Raw genomic sequence first — 27456 nt, forward strand, 5'->3', positions numbered from 1 at the left:
TAGCACTGAAGTGGCACAAAGGCTGCCTAGTAGACCAGCCACTTTTTTTTTCTTAAAATATTGTGCTTATAAACTATCTGTACAACTATTTAAACTTGCAGTAAAGAAAGAGATTTTAAATTGCTAAATTTTATGTGTTCATTCTAGAGCTGTTCCAGACCTAATCAGACACTTGATTGTGAGCGTAAAGAAAAGAAAGGGGAAAAAAAAAAATCGTGTTTTTATAATTAGAGATGGGCTAGGCTAGTTCTGAAATCATAATAAAAGCCAAAACCTGCTGTTCGAGTTTCTTCCAAGTGTGGGAGAATGTGCTGGAGGCCTGGCTGGATGTCCGGTGGCTCCCCGTGCAGGTGGCAACCTCCCTTGGAAATCGGAGGTATTGTTACGGGGGGGGGGGGGGGGGGGGGGCGGGACTCCAGGGAGGAGAATGGGCACAGCTCAGGAAAGCCTTGCGAGAGGGGCCTGGCGCAGCCCGGGAAACCTCCCTGGCTTCCCTTCCTTCGTTTGTCTGCCTGCACCCTCAGCCTGTAGCCCACCGTGTGTTCTCAGCATGGGGTCCGGTCTAGACGCCGTACCCACTGGGTGCTCAAGAAGCCTGTTGTAAGACAAACTGGGGGGCTGCGTGGACAGTTGGAGACAGAGGGGGAGAGCCCCCAAGTACCATCTTCCCTGGCCTCAGAGAGCAGAGAGGCTGTCTCGGCAGAGATGCTCACCCTGGGCCGGGCTCGGACCTGACATCATGGCGCCCCACCCGGCTCCGGGGAAGATGCGGTCTCCTCCACCGCAGCACGCGCCCACCGTTCACCTCGTGTCCCACCCTCGTGTTAAAGTGGACGCTCACCTGCTCTGATTTTGCAGAATGCAACACACTTTCAGTTTAAAAAAGAATTGCGAAAGGCAGAGAATCCCCTTCTCACCGTCCTGGAGACACTCCTGGCAGATGACTGACTGCTCTTCCTCTGGAGGGGACTTGGGACCCAGGCAGCCACACACTGGCTGCTTCCCATAGCCAGGTCTCCCCTCCTCCTTGGAATCGTGACTTTGTGCTTTGACTAACTCCGTGTGACATCTGTTTGGCCACTTTGGAATTATGCTAATAGATTTGCAGAAATAAAGAAAGCTAAGCAAAGCTGGGCACGATCCCATTCAGACTCCCCACCACGACCAAGAACTTCATGGCCAGAGAACCACGGATGCACATTGCAGGAGGAGATGGGGTAAAGAATCCAGAGGAAAAAAAGATTCTCTACCTTTCGGGCACCAGACAGACAGGTCTGGGGTGTCTTACCGCAAGCAAAGTAGAGGAAAGAAAGGAGCAAGTGAGCTTTGAGTGCCCTCCTGGAGGCCACAGACTGAGGCGGGCCTGGGGTGGTGAGAGCTGCCCGGAAAGCAGAGGAGGGAGGTCTCAGGAGGTATCTAGAGGACACTGGTGTCTGCCTGCAAGAGCAAGGGTCCCGTGCTAAATCGACGGGGGCGTCCCTGGGACCGGGCAAAGTGAGGTCACCTGCATGCTGGGAGGCAAGCTGTGCCTCTTTCCGTGGTGGTAGAACTCCCTCCCCGTGTCCCCTGCTGCACAGAAAGAGCCCGTGAAGCCCACATGGAGAGTGGGGGCGTTTCAAGGCCTTTGCTCAGCCACACCTGGACACACTTGGCATTTCTTTGGGTACCAGGAGACAAACCCATGGAATGGGGTTGGTGCTCACAGACTGTGCTTGGCCGCCCAAATATTTCAGTAGAAGCCCATCTCTACTTATAACAAGAAGTCTGTAAAGGTAAAGAGCAGCCACCCTTATCTGTCCAGCAGCTGTTTCAAAGCCCTTTCTATGTTCATCCGGTGCCCGACCCGAGTCACCCCAAGATCTATTAGGTCTTCCTTCTGAAGGTTTGGTAGGTGACTGCCGTCAATCTCATTGTCCATGAAGGTCTCTTTATGCTCACCCAAGTTTAGACTTTCCAGCCAATCCGCCACGTCTGGTTTTGTCCACAGGTGCACAGGCTTAGTTGTAAAAGGCTTATTTGAGATTGGCTGTTGCAGTATCGAGGGGGATGGCGACCTGCTGCGTCCCGCCGGGTTCAAGCCAAACAGGTCCCCGGACGGGGGCTGGCTTGGAAGGCTAAAGACCTCTGAGAGAGTGGGAGAAGGAGCGGCAGCAGCAGCGGAGAGGGGGGCAGGCAGGATCTCTTTGCTCAGCTCTGTTGGCGACACCACAGGACTCGGGGCACGTCTTGTTCCTGAGGTCCTGCTCTCAAAGTCTGCGGGCCGGCTCTGCAGAGTGATGGGCTGCGAGGTCCCCGGGCGAACCGTGAAGGTCACCGTCGTGCTCCGCGTACCTGAGACGGTGCTCATGACCTCTGGACTTCTGAAACGGCAACAGAGACAAGTATCACAAGCCGCGTCACGACATGGGTCAACGGGATGCAGACCGCCAAGGTTGGGCGAGGCTGGGGGGGGGAAGACACTCTAGGGGCAGCCTCACTGGCAGTGAGTGGACGACTTGCCATGCTAGGACCGGGGCAGGGCAGAAGGGGGCAGGAGGCAGAGTTCTGAGAAGAAGCCACAGCACACCAAGGCGGCCCACTCACCTGGCCCCTCGAGGGGGTGGCTGCCGGGTGGGGGCGCCTGCACCTGCACCAGGTGAGCAGGGAGGGCCAGACCGGGGCGGCCCGGGAGGCACTTTTAAGGGCTCACTCAAAGACTTGAGGACGGGACCTGAACAAGGTCTGGCTCCCTGGGTGAGACATGTCTGGTGATGTCACCAGTACATCACCAGCATAAGCAAAGGGCAGCTTTTGCCTCCGTTTCGGCACGTAGAAGGAAGAACACCCTTGGGGAGAGACCCTCCCTCTTAACTGCCTGTCAGGCCTTGGGCTTTTCTGCTTGAAAGGACAAGTGCAGGGAAGGGTCCCTTGCAGGCTGGTCCTATTGCAGTGAGTGGGAAGCCCCACACCTACTTGGGGGCACTCAGGGTTTGAAGAAACCATCCACGGACCCTGAGAACAAGGAGTAACTTGCTAGAGTGCAGTCTGTACTGACCCAGGGGGCTAAACCCAGAACTGCTGCGACTTTGGGTCCAGTGTCGGCGGGGCCATTTGATTGCAGAATGGAGTGGGCGCGCCAATGTGTTTTCTCTCCCCACATGAAGGCAGTGTGGGAAGCTCAGTGTCGGTAGGTACGATCCTCACCAAAAAGCAGAAATCTGAAAGGAACCCCCTTCTCCCAAGTGGCCAGGGGAGTCCTTGGGAGTCCCCCATGTCCTTCCTGCTCTGGCCAGGCAGGTGAAGCCCGAGGGGTTGGAGTGGGGTACACTTGCGCCTCTGAAGCTCGGCCTTTACGGGCCTCAAGGAGACGCTGGATGACCTGAGGGGAGGAGACTGCATCTCAGTGCCAGGGAAGTCTCTGGTCTTTGTGCTCACCTGCACAGGGCCCCCTCCCGGGGTCTGGACAAGGCCCACGGGAGGCTTTCCAGCCACATACAGAGAACAGCCACGCCTCTGGGCCCTGGTTCATGCTCTTCTCTACTGTCCCCAAGTGGAAGGCGTATCCATGCTCCCAGCCCAACAAAGCCACAGCCAACAGGGGAGGTGGCAAGAGTAGTTGTGTGTTTCTTGTCTTTTGGGCTCATTCATGTGAATGTGGACCGACCACCCACCCCCTTCCGGAAGGATCCCTCCTACTATGGGTTCCTCCTCAGGATTTGGACTTAAGATGTATGAAGCCTGGCTCCACCTAACACCAGCGTAGGCACGTTTTAGCCTGTGAGTCTCCATGTCTTCATACGTGAAATGGGCTCCTCTCCCTCCCAAGTGGGGAGAGTCGGGGTAGGGTGTGTTCAGGAGTGCGTGAGGAGCCGCACAGGTGCTGCCATGGTGGGTGATGAAAATGGACAAGGACAGGGATGGGGGGGGCTCTGTACACGGAAGGGTGAGCTGGGCACGAGGCCCAGTCGGCCCGTCTTCTCCCTGGCTTTTCTTTGCTGCTGTGTGTTTTCTCTGCCGCTGATATGTGGGTACAAGCACCCACATGTCATGTCAGCTACCTGCGTGTCTCCAAGCTCGTGACACTTGTGCACCGGATGGCAGGCTCAGCTGCTTCAAGGACGGGGTGTGGAAGCAGCAGATGTAGAGGGGCCTGGGTGGACTCGCACTTCGATCCTGACACAAGCACTGCCAGGGGCAGGTGGATGCGACTGGGCCAGGGACAGCCACCCCCAGAGTGTCCCCATGTAGCTTCCTGGAGGGCCACGTGCCCTGGGTGGGATCTGGTACAAACAGGAGACTTCCGTCAAGAACCTCCGGGGCTTTGGGTGCCGGTTACTGGTGTACTGGTTATACTGGCCGGTAAAGGCAGCCCCTCCACCACTGCCAGGCTCGGTTACTCCAAATCCAGAAGTAGGAGCCCCGATGGTGCAAGCTGTAGGGACGGGGAGCCAGCACCTCTGGGACCTAGATCAGGTTCTTGAGAGAGGGGTGGAGCAGCAAGGGTTTAAGGGGAAAGCTGCACGTTCTGCTGCTCAAGTAGGATCGGAAGACCCACTCCACTTCCAGCTTGGGCCGAAGCGTGCGCTGGCGGGGAGTGCCGTGGAGTGTCCATCAAGGTGGCCCGTGCCCTCCCTGTGCCTGCTCCACGGCGCTGGGGCACCTCTGTTTTGGGAAGACTCATTGGTTCTGCTTTGATACAACAATTAAGCTAAGGTGGTTGAGTAGGCGCAAAGCCGCTCCATCCAGAGGTGATCTGAGTTGTTCATTAGGGCCTAGAACCTTTGGGGAAGAGACAAGTTTTTTGTAAAGTGGGTAAATCTACAAGAGCATCTTTGCTCAGCTGTTGCTTTGTAGTAACAGTCCTGATGTGCTTTTTCTAGAGGTGACACTGCATGGTGACAGTGCCCATGTCCCTGACTCTGGGTGACCCACCAGGGCAGCACAGTCAGGGAAGGATCCCCCAAGCCCGGGCCACACTGAACAGCGGGCACCTCCGAGCCAGAGGGTGGCCATCCGACTGTTTCCAGATAGCTGGGATGGTTGTTTTTTTTTTTTTTTGAAAAAGGAAAGCCTTGCAGGCAGCTGTGTTTGTTGCTGGAAACAAAGAGCAGGCTTTCCGCACACACTGGTGGGCGGGGGAGAAGGGGGAACAGCACACACCAGAAATCAAGGCAGTTTTGTGAGTGGCACTTACTTCTGTTCAGCATGACCCTCTTCTGTGAACACCCATCACGAGAGCACATGAAAATGACAGAATGGAATGGCTTGAGACAACACTGCAAAATTAATTAAAATTAAAAAAGCAGCTTTCTTTCAATGGCTGAAATGAAAGCGGGGATACAGATGTCGGCTGAGCATCTCCTGAGGCTGGTTCCCTTTTGGCCGAGGCGGCAGGCGGAGTGGGCAGTCCGCCTCGCTGGCCAGGACAGAAGATGAATACGGGCGTCGCTTTCCTGTTTAGAATGGGAAACTCACGCCCCTGCCTTCTCTGGCTTGGGACAACGTGAACGTGAAGGAAATTATCCAGGGAGAGCCTGGTGAGAAAGTGAGGATCACAGCATTGGGGGGACATGAGCCTGTGCCCGAAGTCCTCAGAGGAACAGCTCGTTGCTAAGACCCTGACGAGGGCTCCCAGGCCGTCTGTCCTTTGTCTTCTGCAGCTTGGCAAGCCTAAGTCAACATTCCTGGTGGGGGCAGGCGCCCCGCGGGTACTTGTGCTTTGCTTCAAGTCTCCACCGTGAGCCGAGAGCCCGGCAACTGATCATGGGGGAGGGTGCCAGATCTGGCCACGCGCTTGGGGCCAGCGGAAAGTCGCCGTGGAAAAGAGTAACCAGAGAGCCTGAGAAGCAGAGCGAAGGCCCTCCCCGGGCTGGCCCATCCTGCCCTCCTTCTCGGTAGCTTGATTCCTCTCGGTTCATCACGCTGACATTATTCACTGGATCCTCCTGGCTGTAGAGATTGGTACGTTGCTAAGCAACCACTGGGTTCCCGGGTGGAACACGCAGGAATCTGTCGCCCTGATTTAGAACACAGACACACGCACATGCACACACCCTCTCCTGGATCAGCGCTCTTTAGGCTGCCTTTTTAAATCAAATCCATATGGAAAACGAATTAAAACAAGAATTGAGAGCTGACACTCTCAGAGATGCGTCGTTATTTCATTAGCCAGAACCAGTTCACTGGGGTGGGGGAAGGCAGATTCAAGTGGCTTTTTTAGTGTGTTTACAGATTCCATCTGGCTCTTGAACAGCCACTGAATGTGGGCTAGAGGCTGCTCGGTGACACCGGTGAGCTGTGTCGTCCCGCACGCGAGCTGGGGCAGAGGCTCTGAACTCATTTGGCACCAGACTGTCCCAGGGTGACCGGCCCCACCTCTGTGTCTCAGTTACCAGGGCCTTCTCGTGAGGAACCCGTCTCATGTGGACATGGCACTTATTGCCGAAGTGCTCTTATGAAGTGGCCCTGGGACGGGAGGTGGGGAGGGCAACCGAGTCATTCCCACGCCTGCCTAAGGCCTGAGCACTACCCTGTGTCTCCCTGGCTCCACGCCTGGGGTGTGTTTGTGCCTCTGACACCTAGTCCTCATGGCCGCCATGAGCCCTGAGCACCATCGGGGGCCTAGGCCCACAGTCGGTGTGTGGTGTCATGGTTGCCCGAATGGTGGGCGGGTACTGTTTAGCTTGTGGCCCGATTGGCACGTTAAGTGACTGGGAGCGTGGGTGGGCACCTTGGGTCTGTCAGGAGCCGGGGTCCTCCTGCCAGAACGTTCACATCCAAGCAGGTCAAGAAGGCATCCCGTTTTCAGGGAGCAGCATTCACCCCCTGACGTGCTCCTGCCGACCGATCCTAACATCCGGACGGGCAAGTGAGAACCTAAGAACCACACCTGTGATCATGGGGAAAGGCTGTAGCCGGACTGGAATAACCCTCCTCGAATACTGTCTACAAGAAAACACACCAAGAGCAAATTTCACGATCTCCTGGGCATAGTGCTCACCCAATTATCTACCCTTCCGTTCACTGACATCGCCTTCCCATTTCAGTTGGGGGCTGTGAAATGGTAAAATCCCCGTGACCCGTGATGGCGTCGAGGTTAAGGGAATGCCGTTCGGCAGCTTCTCTTGTCGGCTTTGAAGTCCATGCTCTGGGACCACCTGGGCGGAGGTAATTTTTTAACAACCCAGACTGATTTATTTTAAAGCCAGGAGGCTCTCAGGATAATACTGCAGAGCCAGGGAGGCGCTGGAGGCACTGGTCAGGAGAGGGCGGATGCGGGGGGCCAGCTGTGCGGGGCCTCAGGAGGATGGCTCTCCTCCTCTGAGCCGGGAGGTGGAGGCCGGGCCAAGAAGAGCTGGGTAACCTAGAGGGGCCTTGGGGTCCATCTGATGTCATGCCGTCTGGACGGAAGCAGAAGGGAGACCCCCACAAGTGTATGTCCACTGCTTGCTACCCCAGCACACGCAGGGTGAAAACAAGACTGACTCTCCGCGGCCGTGGCCTTGCTGGACATAGAGCAGTGCGTCTGTCTTGCTCTGGAAGGGATGTCTCGGTTGTCTGGGCTGCCAAAGCATGGAAGTCAGGCAAGCGGAGGTGCCGTTCTGGGTTCCTTAGGCCCTTGGCCTCCGAATCTGCCCCTTGGTCTGCAGAGCGCAGGCCCCCTGGCCTCGCACGCGGACCCTGCCGCAGCCAGTGAAGGGCACCTGTTCCACCCTGAGAGCTGCTGCACTGGACGGCTGCCGGTAACCGTGACACGGAGGTCGGATCACGCGAAGCCTGGGACGGCTGCCCTCTTGCGGGACGCACACAGTCCCGCTCTCCCTCTCCACCCCGGGGTCTGCCAGCCCTCCCTTGGCATGGAAGGCATTTTCTGGCCTCTAGGCTTTGTATACGCTGTCCCCATGCCTGGCATGCTCCACTCCTGATTTTCTGCACATCTGGCTTTATTTCTGGTCATTCAGAGGTCACTTCCTTAAGGACTGTCACCTCCTTCCTGTCCATGTTGACTCGGACTTGTGAACACATCCCTGTTCCTTTGTATCACTTGGTGCGTTTTGGGTTTGTTCATTACTACTTGTCCATTTTCCCCCTTGAGAGTACAGCTCCCCAATGGAGGAGACACCTGGAATGTGTTCCAGTTTGGGGATGAGTCCCGAGGCTCAGCACAGCACCTGGCACGGGAGAGGTCATCGACAACTCTGCGTCTGCTGCCCAGCTTCCAAGGGCCCAGGCCTCTGTGGCTGTGTATCTCTCCTGCTGCTCTCCACCCTCAGGCCTGGCCCTGGGCTCCTATAAAACAGCAGCTCAGGGACTCCCGGCCAGGGGACTCAGGAGGCCCTGGGCCAGGCTGGGTTTCCAGGCTCAAGGATGGAGTGTCCCATCAGCTTCCCATCTGTGCCCTAGAGTGTGTGGGGGGGCACACTGGGCCACGTGACTTCAAGCAAACCATCAAATGCTCCACAATGGGGAGAAAACCACTCCTGCAGAGCCTTCCAATGCCACGAAATCCTCAGGGGTCGTAGCACCAAAGGGCTTTGAAGAGGAAAAAGCCCGTGCATGGGAAGGACATCCTTGCAGCCGTGGAGTGCCTTTACCCGCGCTGTTCTAAGGGCAGTGTGGCTGGCCATCTGCCTGACCGTGAGCTTCCTGGGAAGGGCTGGGGCTCTGCAGACTCCTCGCAGACGCCCTCAGACCACAGATTGCTTTGCTGTGACCCAGACTGACACTCTCTTCAAGTATGAGGTCACTTCTTGGAGAAACCAGGCTTTCCCCAGAGCTGCCTGGTGGCTCCTAACTTAGTGGGGTGTTCTCAGATGGGGCTGAGGAGGCACCTCCAACGTTGGTACTCAGGCAAGCTGCTCGACGGTGTTCTTGCCAGTGTATTTGTAGTCAAGACACCTCCAGACCCCGAGTCCTCTCTGATTTGGGGGAACAGACAGGAGCTGCGTGGCTCAGGTCAAATTTCATGTCCGGGGGTGAGCGAGGGTCTTGTCCCACCCTGGGCTCTGGTGAGAAGTGAAGAGTCTCACCTCCGTTGCTGAGCAGCACCCAAGGGGGCAGGTAACCCCAAAGGGGTGAGCTCCAACACTCAAGCTCTCTTGGGCGATTGAAACAGTTTCTGTGGAGAGAGGATTTATGCATGTGGTCGCTTTTCGTTCTCCCTAGAGAAACGCCTTTGCTTCTCCCCAGGAGGGTGCCCTGCGTGCAGGTCCACGCCTCACACTGCCCAGGGCCACTCCCAGCCGGAGCTCCTGGATGCATTTAAAAGTAGCAGGGAGCCACCCTGGCAGTTGATCTCCAAATGGGCAAATACCCGGGCCTGTCAACCAAGGCAAGACCCAGCAAAGGAGAGGCTTGCCCCCGGGGCACATGTGTGTGCAAGGGGGCAGGCCAGCCCCACCTCGGGTTGCGGCCCAGCAGCTGTCACCCACCTCACCCTTGTCAGCAGCCTCGTGGCCACAGCTGACATCTGCTTCGGGCTTTGCCCGGTGAGGCTGTGAAATCAGCAAAGCCACAGTAGCTGGTGGAGTGCCCAGTGTGGCGCTTGAAGGCGATGACCTTTCTCCTTGTCCTTGGGGCTCAGGGCCATCGGATGCCCAGGCCAACTCAGTGCCACCCTGAGCCGAGAGCCGAGAATAGGACGCCACCCCTGGGTGCTCAGCAGTGCCGGAGGTTGCCTGGTGACTGGCCTGGCCTACCGTCAGCCACCAGGTCACCAAAGAGAAGGGCTCCGGCATGCAGCTGGGCTCAGGCGAGCCACCAAGGCCTGGGGACGGCCTGCCTTCGGCGATCTCAGCCCTGCCGACAGCTTGGGCAGCCGCCCCTTCCTCCCGGGCTGATCCCTGGCTCCTGCAACAGCTCAGGAGTGGAACCCTGAGATGCTCCCTGGGTCGGAAGTTGGGTCTCGGCCTTCCGGCAGGGTACCCCTGGCCACCTGTCCACCTCTCTGACCTTCAGTCTGGTCATGTGCACACGGGAAATAATGGCAGGCCCTGCATCAGTGGTGCCTGTGGGGCGTGGTGCCTAGCGTTTGGGGAGGCCTCGAGAGATGTCGGCTGATGTTCTCATTGTAAGTGAACTGGGTTATAAATAACAGAACAGACCGGAGGTGGCTGTTCTTGGCATCTGAGCATCGCCTGGAGGTGGTCCTGCCGCTGCTCTCGAGAAATCCAACAGGATTCTGCCAGGTGACGTCCGCTCTGAGGCCCCTCCCACCGAGGGAAATGCAGGCGGGGAAGCCCTCGGGACACATGCAGCTTGACACCCACTCTCCCCACGCCCCCAGGAGCTCACCCAGTTGGGAAGGGAGTGGAGGTGGCGAGCAATCCAGAGGCCCCTGGATTGGGGTGGGAGGGCTCGGGGCAGCAGGTCTTAGGCCCAGAGCAGCTCTTGAGTCATCCCTTCAGACTCTACCGAGCTCAGACACTGGCAACGAGGGGAAGTGGCAGGCCAGGCCCTCAGCCTGAGTCCTGGCTCGGTCTCCCGCTGCGCATGGTATCCAGCCACTCAGTGCCCTGCTTCCCACCTGTGGGGAAGGGGTCCAATCAGTACCTGTTCCCCTGCACTCATGGGCCAGTGTTCTGTAAAATGTGAAGCACTGAAGAGAAAGCATCTTCTTTCTTGTTCTTTCACGTGATGTAGCAACAAAGAACTGTATTCTCACATACAGGGAAAGGGCAAAACGGGCCAGTTTTAAGATTTTCCTTTCAGACATTTGAGTATATAATATTTGTAGGTATGTAGGTGCAGACGTCCCCCAGAAATGGTGACTTTTTGCAGACTTTGTTTTCAACTGGAGGTATTATCTGAATGTCACATTTAGTGGATGGAGTGTCGTCCTGCTTCTCTCTACCAAGGCTGGTCAGTCAGTCATTTCTCTGAGTGTACTGGGAGCCATCCGAGTAATTTATTTACATCCACACTAAAGGGTAACTGGGAAAACTGGCTCTCGGCCCGCCTCTGCAGGTCCAACCACAGGGGGTGTCGCTGGTTAACGGACTGAAACGTTTGAGTCAAACGCCTGTCCAGAGGGAGCACGAAGACTCGTTAGTCAAAGCGACGAGATCTGGAAGCGGACAGCAGTGCGGGAGGCCAAGGAACAGCCGTGCGGGATAGTGAACGGAGTTGCGTCACGGGGAAGAACGCCCAGCACGGTGAGGGTCTGGGGGAGCAAACCGCTCTGGTGAGAATCACCCCAAAGCTCTAGGTGGAGAGCGAGGGGCCTGCTGTAGAGCATGGCATGCCTCGCCAGAGCCTTCTGGCTCCGGTCAGAAGTGACCCCTCATATTCTACCCTCAGCTACAACAGCAGCACCGTGAATGCTGCGTGAAACCGTGAATGGTCACCCCCGGCAGATGTGAATGCCCTCTTCCGTGATGCCTGCCTGCTGGGCTGGCGGGGGCGGGGAGGGGGGCATTTCCCTTTGAGCTCACTAGTGAAGCCACAACCTGGCACCTTCCCCAGCTCTCCAACCCGTCAGTGACCGAGGGAAGCGAGAAGGATCCATGCACACTTAACCACACGTTCACACACGCCACCGACCCACTCGCTCTCCTTTGGCATAGCTACTCCCTGCAACCAGCTTGGCAGAGCTCAGTTTTGGCTTCTGCGAGGCTCCAGGATGACCTTACAGGGGGTCCTGGCAAAGGTTTGCAGGACATGGAACGACAGGGACCAGAGCTCCTCTCTGGAAGCCACAGCGGGGCTGGCCTTGTGTGGCTGCATTTCACTACAGGTCTTCACTTGGGGAGTGCCGCCTCCTGCCAGGATGTCTGCAGCGTGTGCACTTTGCTGTGCCGGAGTCCAGGAGGGTGGGGTGCAACAGGTGCGGCCAGCACGAAGGCGTTATGGAGTCCCCTCGTCACGTCTGCTCTGGCTGCTCCCCAAGGGCCTTTCCTGGTCGGCCCTGACTGGACGAGGCAGGGAAGCCGGCACAGGGCAGTCTGCGTCTACACCAACTGCGGGACTTACCTTGGCGTGAGGCCGGCAGGCTTGGTTCCTGTGGGTGAATCCAATCCTTCCCCTGGCTTTGCTGATTTCTCTCGGTTCATTTGCTGCAGGATTGAGTTCAACTCACTGATCACGTTTGCCTTCGGGCCCGAGCGAATTGGGCTTCTGACCTCGGAGACGTCCCCCCACAACTTGGAGGTCCTTGGCGGCGTCACCTTCGTGGCCCCAGGCTGGGCGCTGCCCGGTGGCGGCGGGGGTGCCGGGGGAGGGATGACGAAGCTGTCCACGTCCTCCTCCACTAGTGCGTCCTGATAAAGTGCATTGCTTTTGGGAATTATGGGCTTCACTTTTGGCTTCGGAGGTACTGGGGGCTTGTCGACCGTAAATGCTTGCCCATCTGCATAGACTGTGCAGGTGTCCACGCTCTCCCCGCCTTCAGAAGACAGGGTGGACATGCTGGACACTGTGGAGATGGTGCTGGTCGTCTCGAGATGGTGGTCGCTACTGCTCCGGCTGTCCACCTCCTCGATCCCAGAGTCCGTGACCGCGTCAAAGTTCTCGGGGGGCGGCAGGAATGAGGCAGGCAGGCAGTTGGAAAGGCCAGCCGGCTTCTTGCTGTCTGCACAGTTGGCTGGTTGGCTGGGGTTCAACGAAGGGGACGGGGAGGCATCCTGTTTCTTCTGCTTGACCAGGTCCGTGAGAGCGGGGACAGAAGCGATGCGGTCATCGGGGATATCAAAACTGTTTGCAAATTCCAGGGGGGGAGGCAATGGCTCTGTAAAAATAAAATCCTCATCCAGATCCACGGATGCCAGAGGGGGAGGAGGAATGCGGAATGGCAAAATCACCGCCTCCTCCACGGAGCCCGCCGCCACAACGGTCCTGCCGGGCACGGTGGCGGCGGGCTCGGGGCTGGCGGAGATCTGTAAAGCACCTTCGGTTTCGGGAGTGCCTTCTGGCACCTCGGGCAGCGAGTGGTCCGGCTGGGCCTCCACATCGGCTTTCTCTTCTTCTTCCTGCAGCCGGTGGTCGGTGGTGGCTGCGTCCACGGTGTGGACCATCAGCAGGCCGGCTGACCTCTGCTGGGACGTGTCCACGATGTTGATGAGCATGTGCTTCTTGTCCTCGCCCTTCCGGTCCTTGCCCAGCTCCGTCTCGTACTTGTTCTCGGTCTCCTGCCGCCTCAGGGGCCCCCGCGTGTTCTGCCTGGTGACCGGGGGGAAGCCTGCTTCCACGCTGGGCCGCATTTTGGTATCGATGTAGAGAGGTTTGTGGAGGTCGGCCTTGGGGGCCTCCCCCTTGGGGCCCTGTTGGGACTCCTTCATGGCTCGGTCCCTTGCAGACAGCGCCAGGGCCAGCGGGGAGCTGGGGTCCAGCAGCCTGCCTGTGAGCGGGTGGACGTAATTCTCAGGGCCGGCCACGCTGCTGCTCTTGGGGGGCACAGTGGGGCTGCTCTCGGGGCCCTTGGCTTTGGGTGTGGAATTCAGCGGCCTGCCGGCCTCCCCCTGAGCTGCAGCCTCACCGCCACCCACCAAGTGGTTCTCGGGCTCCCTGGGTGGTGCCCCCAAGGTGGGCAGTGACAGTGGCTCAGCGCTTTCCTCCTCGCTGAAGCCGACCTCTTCGGGGAAGTTGGAGGAGCACACCCGGGAGGGGGGTGGCCCCAGACCCACATCCTCGTCCCCCAGGTCCGTGGAGAGGAAGGCCGGGGAGTTCCTCCTGGCTTCCAGCCGCTTCTCCCGGTCGCGGACGGCCCCGGCGATGGCGGCGGCGAAGGGGCTGCTGACGGTCAGGCTGTCGTCGGGCCGCAGCTGGCCTGGCTGCTCGGGGGCCTGCGGGTCGATCTCCGTGCTGCTGCCCTGACTGCTCTTCCCGCTGCTGCTGGTGGAGGGCTCCTTCACGATGATGGTCGGGATGGGGATGGAGCACGTCTTCTCAGGGCTGTCCTCCACATTGGACTGCTTCACCAGCATGCCCTTCCGCCGGGCGGGCTTGGCAGGGACGTACACGGCTTTGCTCGCAATCCTCCCCACCTCCGAGTATGGGTTTTCCGGCATCTGGCCCCTCTTGTTGCGGAAGTTGGCCTGGGCGGCAGCGCTGCGGCTGTAGAGGTCCTCGGAGTCCAGGGAGTAGCGGTCCAGCTCCCGCCGGTAGTACATCCCCTTGTCCCTCATCACCGTGGCCACTGTGTCCGAGCGAGCCGCGGGGGGCACCTTGGCAGCGGAGTTCTGATTGAACGCCGGCTTGATGGTCCCGTAGACTCTCGGCGTTGGGGACTTGGGGCAGTTGTAGGTGGTGGGGGACGGGGGCGGGGGGGACGGGGGCACGGACTGCGGTGGGGGGGGGATGTCCTCGGAGGTGTCCGGCATGGACAGGCTTCTGGTGAACTTCAGCATCGGAGGGGCCAGAAATTGCCGCTCTTCCTCCGTTATTCCTGCAAAGGAGAAGGCAGGCTTAAGTTTTAAGCCGTGACACGCCCCACCAAGCTCCTAGGTTTGTGTGACACGCTACGTCTGCACAAGCACAATGAACCACGGTGCACACTTGTTCACGGAACACAGCACAAGCCACCACGCCAAGAGCTTACGTGGCCTATCCGAGCCCCACCCCAGGAAAAGACAAAAAACAGGGAAAGGAAAGAAAAAAAAGAGAAAGGTGCTCGGAGGCATCGGGTGCGTGCTATCAAGATGTTCTGCATGCAGTGCCCACAGCAGCGGGTGGGAGGCACGTGCGAGGCCGGGCAGGTGCCCGGGGCCACGAGCTGCGTGTGATCACGTGGGCGTGCGTGAACACACCCTGGGGCTGGGCTGGGTCAGCACACATCTGTCCTGTCAGGATCGGCCAGGGCCCTGGGGCTGTTCCTGGCACCTGGGGGCCGTGCTGCCCATCAGAGGCCAGGCCCATGTGACGTGGGCGGGACTGCTGCTGAGGGGGCGTGAGAGCTGGCCTCGCCTGTGTGACAGGAGCCTGGTCGCCAGGGGACTGGTGGCTTGAGGGTGTTGGCGCTCCCTCAGGAGAACGGCTGTGAGGCAGAGAAGGCCCTTCTGGCTCTTCAGCACGCCCCTGAGGGGATGGGGCCCAGACTGCTCTTTAACGCAAGATACCAACCCCAGCCAGGAGCAGCTTCCAGAGCAAACCCTGGGCCACTGGCCTCAGGAAACTCCCCGGGTCCTAAGACCCTCTGGGCTGGGCTGAGGGGCCAGGCGCTTTCCACTGTCACCACTAACCCGGGTCAGCATTTGGCTGACTTGGCACAAAGTCAGGCCGTGCCCCAGGACCTGACCTAGTGAAGCAGTGCCTGTTGGGTGTGAATGTGCCGAGGGGCCTGGTGTGGTGATGGTGGACGCCTGGCCTCGCTGGGCCTGGCTCCTCTGTGTGGGTCGATTGGGTAGGGCTTACAGACTCTTTCCGATGGTCTGAGATATCGAAACATCAACAGAATGCACTCCAGGAAATGGGAAGCAGACACAGACACAGACAGGTGGGAGGGACTCGGGTCTCACACTGGGGTCATGCAGGGGCTCAAAGAGGTAACAGAATGAATTGCTTTGAATCAAAAGCAACTTTTAGGACAAACTACAATAATTTATTCCAATGAAAATTTCCATTCGATAAGGGTATTCTCAATTTAACGTACTCCTGTGGGAGGGTATTTGGGCATCAAACAGACGGATTGCTAAAAGGCCTTCTTCTTGACCATTTGCTACACGTGAGTTGCCTGACAGCGATGTTCCCAAGGAGTAATAATTTAAGAATACACCTTATAGAGTAAGAACAGGGGTTGCATTCAGATCACAGATTCCAAACCATAAGGTTCACTAACCTGATAGAAAGATTCTGCTGTCTGACAGGAGGAAATCAATTGTTATTAACCAGGTACAGAGCCAGGGACCCAATATGGCGTCTCCGCTAGTCTGCAGTGGCCCTGCGCGCCTGGGAGGGCGGGTTTCAGGAGCCAGATGGCACCTCCACCAGGGTCACTACCGTCTAGTCACTGCTGTGAGCCACCTCACACTGACAAAGGAGCCAGGCCCCCAAACAGCAATGTAGGGGGTACTTTCAGAAGTCACCCCGTGGTGTTCCCCAAGGGCCAGCCTGGGATGGCTGGGTCCGCCGGTGTCCCTTCACTGGCCCAGCTCCTCTGAGAATTTACGTGGTAAAGACAGTGCTGGAGTATCTCACAAAGGGGCTGCCTGGCAGGCTCACAGTCACTTCGCCTGGAAACGTCAGTAGGTGTCACTGGGACATTAACAAGGAGGTATGCAACTTTCCACAACACACCGTACATTGGTTTGTCCGAGTTCTAGAACCCGGCCCCACCACCCTCGGAAGCGTGTCCACCAGGCTGGCTTGCCCTGTGAAACGTGGCAGTTTCATTCCGGGCAATGTGGGTAACGTGGGGATTGCACTGAGCAGGGGACCCCCTCCACCTGCCACTCTGATCCCCATGGGGGCAAGGGAGGGGGCTTCCCGGACCACCCCGGTCTGCCCTCTGCCTCCCTCCTGACACGTGCCCTCTCACCCTGCTGGTGTTAGCACAGATAACGTGCTTGCAAGGCTGGATTTTGTTCCAGCAGGTTAGAAGGGTTCCAGTCTGCTGGGGCATTCGGAGGCCCCCGGTGGGTGGGCCTCGGGGGTGGCTCTGCCTGGGGGCTCTGAGGACTTCTCTGAGAGCCAGGGGCAACCTCTGTGGGTACAGGCCATGCTTCTTACCTATTGATTTCTGCCTTCGCATCGTACCTCGGGGGAGGCCCAGAAAAGGGCCTTTTGGGCTCCCGGGAACCGTGGGTGTCATCACGGCGATCCCCTGTCGTTCGTACACGGACTGCAAACCAGAGAGCCCAGAGTGAGGTGGGCCCCGACCAGCACCACCTGTGGCCACCAGGCCCAGGGGGTGTCACAGCAGCCCTGGGCAGCAGGCACCTGTCACCCGGCTTCCCATGCTGCTCCCAGCAGCCGAGGCTAACAGGATGCACCAGCTTCAAGGACCCAGAAGAGGCTCTCCCTGAACATTGCTCACTGGTTCCTGCCCTCTAAATGCCCTATTGGTTGAGCCGTGGTCTGGCCGACCAGCCCGAGAGAGGGGGCCAGGGCCGTTGCTGTGTAGGGGAACGCACCCAGAGGCTGGTGGAGCAGGAGCCTCTGTCTTCCTCCACAGGCCAGGTGCTGGTGTGAGTGGGCCAGCTGCTGGTAGGCCGGCCCAGCAGGAACCTAGGGCTTACCGCCTTCACTTAGGAAGCAGATTCCTGTGCAGCCCCCACCCAACCTGCCACTTCCCTGCACAGGGCTGCCGGCTTGCCCCCCCCCCCCCACCATGGCATCGGAGGGGGACTCCCGAGTCTGGGGGAAATGGGTGCAAGCTCTTGTGCATCTTGTGCTCAGACCCCAGAGGGTCTTCCTACCCACCCCATCTCCCCTGGGCTTGGGGCATCTGCCTGGCTCTCTGGGACCCGAGGCTGGGCTGGAGGGTGTCAGGGCCCGGGAGGCAGGGGCTTGAGATGCAGCCAGAGGCTGCAAACAAGGCAGGCAGTGAGGATGGTGGGCAGGGCCTGGGGGAGGGTGGGCCCATGAGGTTGCCCAGAGCTTATGGGAGCCTCTCCCCACTGGGGTTCTGGAGATGATGGGGTTCGCAGGGTGAGCATGTCCGCTGTCATTGCTAGCAGTTGCCTCTGTTTTAATGTGTGTCACACGAAGCTATCCTATCCAGCCGGCAGTGTTTACGGGGGAAACCAAGTGACTCAATGTGAGGTGGGTTCCGAGAAGGTACTAAGGAATTCTGACCGGGACACTCAGACCTGCCGCCAGGCAGAGACAGAGTGCAGGTGGCCAAGTCCCGGAGATGGTGAGGAGCACCCTGCCTGCACAGCCTGGAGCCCGTGAGCTGCCACCGCCCAGATGGCCCGCCCGCCATCCCTCAGGGCACAGCCACTCACGTTCATGTCCGAGACGGACGGGAAGCACCGGCTGGTGGGCCGCTGCTTGATGGTGGCCACCCTGGACTCCATGGCCACGTTATCAGCAGCGCGGGATGGCTTGGAGGCCGGGACTATCTCCTCGGGTTTATCTGCAATGTGAACATGATGTGGTAACAGGTGTCAGTGGTGAAACCCCTGAAACAACCAGGGGCCTGCGTCTGGTGAGGTGCCCGCCACATGTGCGCAGCCATTTCTGGGCTCTGGCCTTGACCATGCAAGCGGGTGCACGGCACCACGGCGTGGAGCTCGCATGCGTCGGTCTGCCACATGCACTCAACACCGTCACCCCCCGGGAGGCGCACGCGGACAAGACAGGGGACTAGACCCTCAGTGACACAGCCTTGGCCCCCGCGGCCCCAAACTCCCCGAAAGTCACGTCTTCACTGGAGCCACTCGATTCGTGCTGACGGGACTTAACTCTTGACTGTGTCAACTAAACCAATGTTTGGAATCTTTTTAAGAGCTCAGAGGCATGGCTCCTTTGTAACCAGATGCAGTTGTCGGGGTGTAAGGCCCAAGGCCCAGGGCTGGAGGCAGTGGGTGCAGCCACCTGGGCTATGCCAGCCACTCGGGGGTTCAGCTTGGGGGTCAGCTCGGGAGGCCGCTCAGGAGGCTGAGCCCGCACTGCCTGGGCAAGACCTGATTTCCCAACAGTACCACATTCTCATTTCTTTGTGAAAAAGAAAGTCAAGGGTTAGTTATGAGTGATTCTGACAAAAACTTAAGAAAATTTTAAAACTTAAAACATTAACTTTTTTGGAAAACTTGAAAACTTCAGCACATCCCAGAATTGCCTTGACGCCCTGGCTTTATCTGGAGGATGCCCAAGACCCTGCAGAGCAAGGGTCCTCAGTGGGGTGGGCCCCGGCTGCCCTTCCAAGAAGACCATGGCTGGGTTAGCATGAAGCCGGTGTGAGGGGAGCCTGGTGGGAACAGCCCGTTTTGGAGCTGGGCACAGCACTCTCCTTGTTCCCCCAAGGCTATCCAGGCCACAAGCCCAAGGCCTCCTAGCATCCCCAACCCTTTCTGGGGTCTGGTGACTCCCCGCAAAGTACATGCTGTTGCAAAGACCCAGGCCCCGAGCCGTGAGGTCAGCACGTGAGTGTTGGAGCAGACAGGAGCTCCGGGCATCAAGTCCATCCCATTGGGTGGGATAGCCACTTGTAACGGGGACTTCCAAAGAGGAGCTAGCCCCCTGGAAAAGCCCCCCAGAGCCCCAACTCTCTCAGAGCCCCAGACCAGGGAGGGGGTGTATGGGGCGGGGGGACCAGGGCCACCCCAGCCTCCCAGAGCACCCACAGGTAGGACTCTGACATCTGCTGGTAGCTGCTCACAAAGCTCCTAATTCCAGAGCTGCATCCTGGGTCAGGGGTCAGCAAACTACGGCCCTGGGGTCAAATCCTGCCCGCCGTTCTTGATCTGTGCAGACTGCTTATATTTTTAAGAGGCTATTAAAAGGAGGGGAAGGAGAATGTGCCACAGAGAGCCTGTGGCCTGCAAAGCCTGAAACTCTCACTGTCTGGAAAATGCCTGTGCCTGGCTAGGACCCTGCCCCAGTTCACATGCCACTGAGCCGCGGGCACAGGATTCAGGCGGAGGAGCTTCAGGGAGGCTGCCCCCCGATATGTGCAGGGTCACGCCTGCCTCTCCCACGTGAAGGGAAGACCCGCTCTTTCCCTCCGTCCTGCCCTGCTGTCCAGGCTGGCCTGCCAAGGGCATCTCCTGCTCCTCGTGGGTGCTGGGGATGCTAGTAAGCGTCGGCCCCTTAAAGAGAGTTGGTCAGCGACACCTGCCGCTCTGGGTCACTGTGTCCTCCTCACGGCCCCCAGAGCCGTCCTTCCCTCCTCACCTGTGCTCAGGGCCACAGAGGCGCCACTCACCCCGCCTCTCATGGCTGCTGCCCCTTTCTCTCCTGTCCTCCCCTTCGCTGGGTCTCTGTCCCTGCTGCTGTGCTGGGCACACCCCACGACCCCAGAAAGCTGCTTCCTCCAGGAAGCCGTCCCCTCTCTGATCTGGGCCGGGATTCCTTCCATGGCTGGGGTCTAACTCGCTTCTGTGCAGAGCCCCTGATGCTGCCTCGCCAGCCGGGCCACACTCCCTTGACCATGGCTCAGGGGCCTCCCGCGGCGGTGCTCTGGTGGCACTTGGTTAGCCTCCTTGGTCCTCATGGCTGTGCCTGGAAGCCACGGCCCTCGAGGAGGCTCAGTTTGCTTCTGCTCAGGTGCAGGGAGTCGGGTGTCCACGGAGCTGGGAGCCCGTCTGTGGGTCCAGCCTTCGATGCAGCACACGCAGCTCGGGTCGCTCCTCACGGGGGCCTCCGGGACATGGAGCCCAGCACATCCTGTGGGAGGCCCTGCAGGTGGAGCGCTGGCTGTGCCATCGGCCGTCGGGCAGGGAGCCTGGGGTGGGATGCTGTCCTGGGATGCAGAGCTAACCAGCAGCATCTTGGAGAGCCTCCTGTTTCTAGTTGTTGCTTTGGTTTGAACCCCCTTCCCCCTGCATGCTGTGGGTCTGCCGCGTGGTACTGGAGTACCATCTGGGTCTTCACTCGCCCCGAATACACAGGCTGTGATCGTGGAGCTTCTGGGCACGTGGCAGACACCCTAAAAACATGCCTTGAATGCTGGGCGTACACAGGTGAGGCCAAGGTCCCATGATAACAATGGTCCCTGGCGGAAGTTGTAAATGCCTCATTTCTCACCCTGATGAGAACCCGAAACAACCTGGATCTGAGATGCTGAAGGTCATGCAGTTAAAAACCGGGGACCAGGTGGTGGGAGCTGGGGCTCCAGTTGGGGTCATCCAGCCTCTCCGCCCCCCCACCTTGGGCCAGGGGTGCTGAGCCCTGGTGGGCAGTGGAGATCTAGGATTGTCATCAGAATTGTGGAGAAGCCCGGGCACTGTCCACACCACACTCACCCGCGACGAGAGGCCACCTTGTGTGGATAGCCTTGTCTTGGTTGGACACCTTGGCCTTCCTGCCTCCACCCAAATGTTCTTTGGAGCCAGAACAGCAGAGTGTCTTGGCTTGTGGGGGGTAAGGCTGAAAGGTCCTGCTGCTGCTTCGGTGAGAGCCACTTAGCATGGTTTGTGTGATTCGAAGGGAGAGAGACACTTCCCCAAGGGGCCTGCGTCCCCTCCTGGCTCCGGTCTCAGAGGGAGCCTGCCCGCCTGACTCAGGACCACTCAGCCCCCGTCTCTGAGGGCTTGTTTATCAGAACATGAGCCATGGCTGCGAGGCTCTAAGGATTATTGTGTTTCATCTACAAAAGCCAGGGTTTGGGTCTCTATTCAGGGGCTCCAGATGAAAAGGATTTATGAGTCCAGTCCTCTGCAGTCCTAAAATGAAATACTCTATGGCTGAAAACAACTTTCTAAGCAAACTTGCGGTCTGTTTGGAGGACAGGGGTGATGCTCACTGTCCATCAAGTGCAAGCTTCCTGGCAAAGGGACGAGCGCGCTCTAGGCGGGGGGTGGCGGATTTGGCAGCACGGTGAGGTCACCCGTGGGAACCAGAGCAGGGAGTCCCCGCCGCCCTGCCCAGGAGCACACGCTTGGCTGCAGGCAGGCTTCAACACAAGGCATCCAGTGCGCCCCGAGGCCTCCCGCTGCAGAAACCCATGCCCCACGAGCCAGACCTCGGGGTGAGACCCTGAGCAGGAGTTCCTCCGCAAGAGGAAAACACAACCACCACCAGCTGCAGGGGCTGGGAGCAGCAGCTGTGGCCAGCTGGGCCCCCTCTGGCTCAGTCTCCCCAGGAGGCAGGGAGGCGTGGGGACAGCCGCTCTGACCCCAGCGGGCTATTGCTAGCCCGAGGGCCTGCAGGAGTCCCCCGCCTTCCAAAGGACGGGCCTGTGGGTGTAGCCAGAGGCGCCAGCAGGCCGGGAGGCCGCGGTGAGGCCGGTCCCACCACCCGGTCTGGTTTGCACCCTGAGCTGCCCGGGGATGGGGGCTCTCCTGGTGGCCTGTTCACCCTAGTGCCCACGAGCACACTGTCTGGGGACTAGGGCAAGTCTTGGAAAACACTGGAGGATAAAAGCAAGGGGTTCTCGAGACAAGGAGCTGGAAACTGCCTGCAGCCAAAGCAGGCGTCAGCCTGGAGGGGCCAGGGCTGGGGGCTTCTCACTGCTGTGACAGTTTCCTGGAACTGAAATTTATTCTCCATCAGTCTGGAAGCCAGAATCCCCAAATCAAGGTGTCGGCAGGGTGGTTCCTCCTGGAGGCTCCGGGGGAGGATCCTTCTCGCCTCTTCACGGTTCTGGGGCTCCAAGCGTTCATTCCTGGCCCCTCCAACCTCTGCCGCTATGGCCTCCTGTGTGTGTGTCTGACTTTACCTCTCCTGTGAGGTCATGGTCATTGGGTCAGGGCCCAGCCCAGTCCAGTATGGCCTCATCACAAGTACATCGGCAAAGGCCCTGTTTCCAGATAGCTAGACGTAGATTTGGGGGGACACTCTTCAACCAGTATGATGTAAAGGCCTAGTTTCCCCTGATGTACACGGCTCCTCAGGAGTGTGGGGAATGCTTCTGAGGAGGTGAGCCCAATCACCCGGAAGAGAGCGGCAGGGGCATTGTGGTGGGGGGCAGGAGCTTCTCTGTAAGTCCACCGATGTCTGATGCTCCTCACTGTGTGAGGCCAGACTGTCCTCTCCTTCACTGCAGTGAAGGGCTGGGCCTGTCAGCCGGCATGGGCCCCTGGAGCCCTGCAGTGCACCCCATAGTTCCCCTGGGAGCTGGGTGGGTCATGGCCTCTGGGCCCTCTGGGGTCTTGCGTGCACACCAGCCTCCTGCTCTGGCCAGGGTCAGGAAATAGGAGGGAGGGGCACTCAATCTCGAATTGCATCCAGTCTTCTCTGCTGTTCAAAGCAGGGAGGGTCCCTTGCCTGTCCTCTGTGTTGATTCTGCTCTGGGCCATGATGGCCACAGGATTGTGACTTGTCTTTTCCCTCAGTCCGGGGTGTCTGGCTGCTGGAGGCGCCGCTGAGGGAGGAGGGTGAGTGGATGGGGCCTGGGGGGTGCAGGCCACGGGCACGCCCCGGACAGGGCCTTGGCCAGCTCTGTTACACAGTGCAGCTCCTGGGATCTGGCGCTGGGAGGTCTTCTTCAGGATGGCGTGGCACACAGTGGGGCGATGGCCTTGGATCAAAGGGGCGCTAAGGGACAGATGCAGTTCCAGGAAGCTTTCTGTGTCCTGGGCACCCACCCACCACATGGCTGACGCAGTGACCCATCCGGGAAAGGCCACTAGGAGTTTCCCGGGCAGCCCCTGGGGGTGGGGGGTGGAGGCCAGGGAGGGGAGAAAGGAGGTGCTCTTACTTGGCACTCCAGGACCCACGATCCTGCCCCCAGGTGCTGCCTCGGATTCTAAGACCCACCCCTTGATTTCAGCATTCAGAATACCGCCTTGTGTCTTTGCCTCAGTGCCAAAGGTCACGTGATAGGGTCCACTCTGCGCTCTCCCCGACCCCCAAAAGCAGTTTTGAAATTCTTATGCTTCTCTCAGTTGTTGGGGTTAGTTGTCTCTAGCAGCCAGGTGAGAAACATCCTAAAATGTGGATGCTGGGGAAGGAGGGGCCTGAGTCCATCAGGGCCCTCGTGGGGCAGGTGTCTCTGCTGTTCACAGCACGGCGACCGCCCCCCACCCCATGCCTGTTGCCAGCTCAAGCATAGCAGGCACGGCGCAGGCCTCTGGGAGAGCCAGGGGCTTTCCGGGCGCTCGAGGGGGGCGGCCCCTGCCCCCACCCCCAGCAGTGGCGGCCAGCAGTCAGGGGTCCAGCCCTCCATCCGGTGCCAGGGGCTCCACCGGCCTGCACCCCGACCACCTGTGTGTGGCCGTGGGCTGGACACAGTATAGAGGCTGCCGGCCAGTGGGGCCGGCCCGGCCGTGACAGCCTGAGGGTCCCACGGCCTTCACAGTCATGACGATGACACAGCTCTGGGGGAAAGCACAAGACGCTGTGGGGAGAGGAACCACGACGGGAGAAGCGAAGCAAGACGGGACAGACTGAGACGGGACGTGGTCCGGAGCTGGGCCCCTCTGCAGGCCCCGGCACAGGGAGGACACAACGCAGGGTCACGGCATCTAGACGCCACGCCGACAGCCACAGAGGGGTTCTCTTCCGGAGGGTGTGTGGGCGGGGGCTGGGGACAGACACCGGGCTCGCCCCTTACCCTTCTTCTTCCGGATGGAGGCTTGCAAACAGAAAGGGGAGCGTGAGTCTGGAGATGGCAGTGCTCCTCCACGGCCTGGCTCGGGGGCTGGGAAGCCTCACCCTCACCCGCAGCTCACGGTGGGGGGGGGGGGGGGGGGCAGACACGGGAGGCCAGGATGTCTAGAGAGCTGCATTTATGGCTTTCCCAGGAGCCCGGGGACGAGGTGACCTGCTCCGTCGACACGCCCCGCTGGTAAACCTGCTTCCTGGCTATGGATGAGGCACTGTCCCAGGGCGTCCTTCCTACTGCGCTCCCTGCCCCCGCCCCTCCAGCACTGTGCCAACGTGGCAGGTGAGTGAGAATGGGAGCTGACGGCAGGAGGAGCCCCACGACCCCGTACGGGGGGGAGAAAGGCCGTGAGACACTGTGGCCCCTTGGAGAAGGCAGGGTGGCATGTGCTGTCCGGTTTTAATGGATGGGCAACGGTTCTGTTGTCATCCCCACCGGTACAGGCCAGGTGTGGGGAGATGGTCAGGCTTTCCTGGGGGCCAGAAGAAGAGGGGCTTGTCGGGGGCTACCCGTTCTCGGCAGGAGGTGGGCAGTACCATGGCAGGGGTGCTGATTTCTAGAAGGCTAGGCCTCAGTGACCGGTGGGGGGTGCTAGCTGGGAGGCCGTTGGGGCCCGGGGAAGGACCATTTGGCTGTAGCACCGCACCCACCGTGGATGGAGGAGACCCCCCCCCCCCCCCGGCGCTGAGAATGCTGTGAAGAAGGGCTGCTCTGTCCTTTCTGGGGTGAGGGTCCAAAAGGTCTCCCCATGAAGGCTGGGATCAGGTGGGAGTGATGCCCTGTTCAACACCAGTGAGGGATGCTCAGACGTCACCCCGCTGGGCCAGCCGGGCCCGAGGGACAGGTTCCCTGCACAAGTGCACAGGTGCTCACCCTCTAGCACCTAGCGAGGCCCTCTCTGCATGCTCTGCACAGTGAGCCTGTCAGCCCACTCGCCACTTCCGTGTGGTCAGAGCCAGCCTCCTTCCAAATGTGTCCCTGGGCTCCATGGTGACGCCCAGGCATGACATTTAAGCAGCATCTGGGCGGCCCACACCGGCTCCAGGGTCCTCCCTCTCCCAGCAGCCACCAGTGCCACTGGACCCAGGGCCCACGAGGCTCTGCACGCTCTTCCCTGTCTATCCGACAGGGCCAATGGCTCCAGCCCTCCTGCTCCTTGCAGACTTTCTAGAACACGCCAGGAGCTCCCTACCCCTGGTGTGCAGCCTGCCAGGCCTGCCAGCCCTACCACTATCTACGCAAACCCCCGGGACGCTGCTTTCTGGTCTGAGCCGTGCATGGAGCACCAGTGAGGCAGATTTCGGTGGGGGGGCGGCTAGACAGCAGGGGAGCTGTTTGGGGGATGCTGTGGGGCAGCTTACCTTTATCCACTAGTGAGAGGCCCAAAAATTCAAAACAAAACAATGTTAGATGAGCCGAAAAGAGGTAAAGGCAAAACTAGTAACCACCCCCAAAGCCAGCAAGATTCCCACGGAGATGCCAACGTGGGAGCCGCCCGCACGGAGGGACCTGACGCCATTCCTGGGTGTCAGGGGCAGAGACCGGGGCAAGCAAGCAAGCAAAGGCCATGCACGGCCTGAGGCTGCGCAGAGGCCGGTTCCACTGCGTCCCAGGTGCTGGCAACAGCGCGGGGCTGGGCGGGCCAGACGGGCGACTCTTACCGAGCTCCTCCAGCTCCGAGGTCATGGACTTGGAGCGCAGGGTGAGGGCCGTGGTTGGAGCACGCTTGGGAGGCGGGGGAGCTTGAGGGGCAGATGGGAGAGACAGGTGTGAGAACCCGGCCAGGATGCTCCCGCCCCACCCCCACGCTTCCAGCACAACCTGGGAGCCAGTGGCCCTGAGCCTGCAGGGAAGGCGGGCAGGCGGGCGTCCCCCCGAGGAGGGGAAGCAGCAGTGGTCACCCACTGAGGCTCCCCTGGGGCCGCGATGGGTCGGGACCACCCTGCCCTCCCTGAGTGAGCACAAGTCCACGGAGGGGAGGCCGGTACAGCTCCATCGGCGCTGGGCCTGCTGGTGCCTAAGGGGACTGATGGTCCCGGCAGCCTTGCGGCCCCTCCCTGGCTGCCCCCCCTCCCATCACGGCAAGGACATGGGCCTCGCACGTGTCCTGTGGCCCCCCAGACCTGGGGCTGCTGAGCACAGCTTTGCTTGCTGCCACCTCTGTCCAGTGGGCAAGCCCACAGTCCTCTCTCAACCTCCCTTGTGGCTTCTTTCCCTCCTCTTGGAGGACCCGCCCCCCAGCGGGAGGAGATGTGGGGGACACCTGAGTGTGTCCAAGCATAGGAGGCTGGAGAGCAGGGGCGGGGTGGGGCGGGCACCTTTCTTCCTGGCGGTGTCGTCCGGGTCGAGATTCCTGGTCACCGTGACCACCTTGAGGACGAGGTGGTTCCCTCCCTGGCGGATCATGTTCACCACCTGCCGATGGCCGACTTTGACAACATTCTCGTTGTTCACCTGCAGGAAGACAGGGGCTGTGGGTGAGGGGCCTCGTGCGCTGAAGGGAACAGCACCTGCCCGCCCCCCCCCCCCACCCCCCCGGGGCAGCAGCAGCCCTGCCTCCTGACGGATGGATGGACGGACGGACAGTCAGCAGGCTGACAGCATGAAACCACTGTGGCTTTGGAACCAAAGGTGCTTTTGGGGGGACCAGAGGGAGGCCGCTGTGAGGGCTGCAGGCCACCTGACCGCAGCCAGGGGGCCCACCGTGCCGTGCGGGGCAGTTTCCAGCAGTTGGGTGGCCAGGACGCACTCTCATCTCACCCGAGGGCACTGAAGTGCTCACTCTGGCAGGCCTGGGGGAAAGTTCCTGGCCGCCAGCCACATGCGAAAAGCCAGACAGGAGATTTCCAGGGTCCCGGGGTGTGGCCCTACTGCTTTCCATTTTCACACTTAAGAGGAAACACTAATTGTTTCTCACATATTTTGGGAACACACATCACACTAAAACGGCCCATTTCCTCTGGGTGCTCCCTCCTGCCGGGGAGGCTGGAAAAGGCATAAAAGCTTGGCTGACAAGGCGCTAAGGGCCAAGGTCCCCGCCCTGCTCATCCAGGGACCCCAGATGAGGCCCCCACTGTGGCCACTCTGGTGTTCACTGAGCTCCTGGCCATGGCCTGCCCCTTGATTTCCATCTGTCCCCATGGCATTGGCAGGCAGAGGCGGGACTGAACACCCCCAGAGCTAGGCCCAGAGGCAGACCTGCTTTGTCCGCTCCAATCATCACTGCCGGCCAGGGAATGAAGACAGGGTGGACCGGGTGGGTGAGAGCACAGAAAGAGGAGGGATCTCGGGCGTTTGGGCTCCACGCCTCCAGTCCGCTGACCTGGACCTCTCCT

At 59.8% G+C, this 27456-nt stretch overlaps 1 protein-coding gene across 1 annotated transcript in view; it reads right to left on the reverse strand.

Annotated features, from left to right (window-relative positions):
* Positions 1-407: 407 nt before the first annotated feature.
* The window catches only part of SHANK2 (SH3 and multiple ankyrin repeat domains 2), a 504408-nt gene continuing 477359 nt past the window's right edge, over positions 408-27456 (reverse strand). Inside the window, 9 exon segments of the mRNA XM_027580403.2 lie at positions 408-2360; positions 11950-14359; positions 15749-15769; positions 16639-16750; positions 17859-17989; positions 24071-24091; positions 25483-25491; positions 25783-25863; positions 26440-26575. Coding sequence (XP_027436204.2) covers positions 1790-2360; positions 11950-14359; positions 15749-15769; positions 16639-16750; positions 17859-17989; positions 24071-24091; positions 25483-25491; positions 25783-25863; positions 26440-26575 — 3492 coding nt within the window. The 3' untranslated portion in view covers positions 408-1789.

This window comes from Zalophus californianus, chromosome 11 (assembly GCF_009762305.2).
Source record: "Zalophus californianus isolate mZalCal1 chromosome 11, mZalCal1.pri.v2, whole genome shotgun sequence".
Taxonomy (NCBI): Eukaryota; Metazoa; Chordata; class Mammalia; order Carnivora; family Otariidae; genus Zalophus; species Zalophus californianus.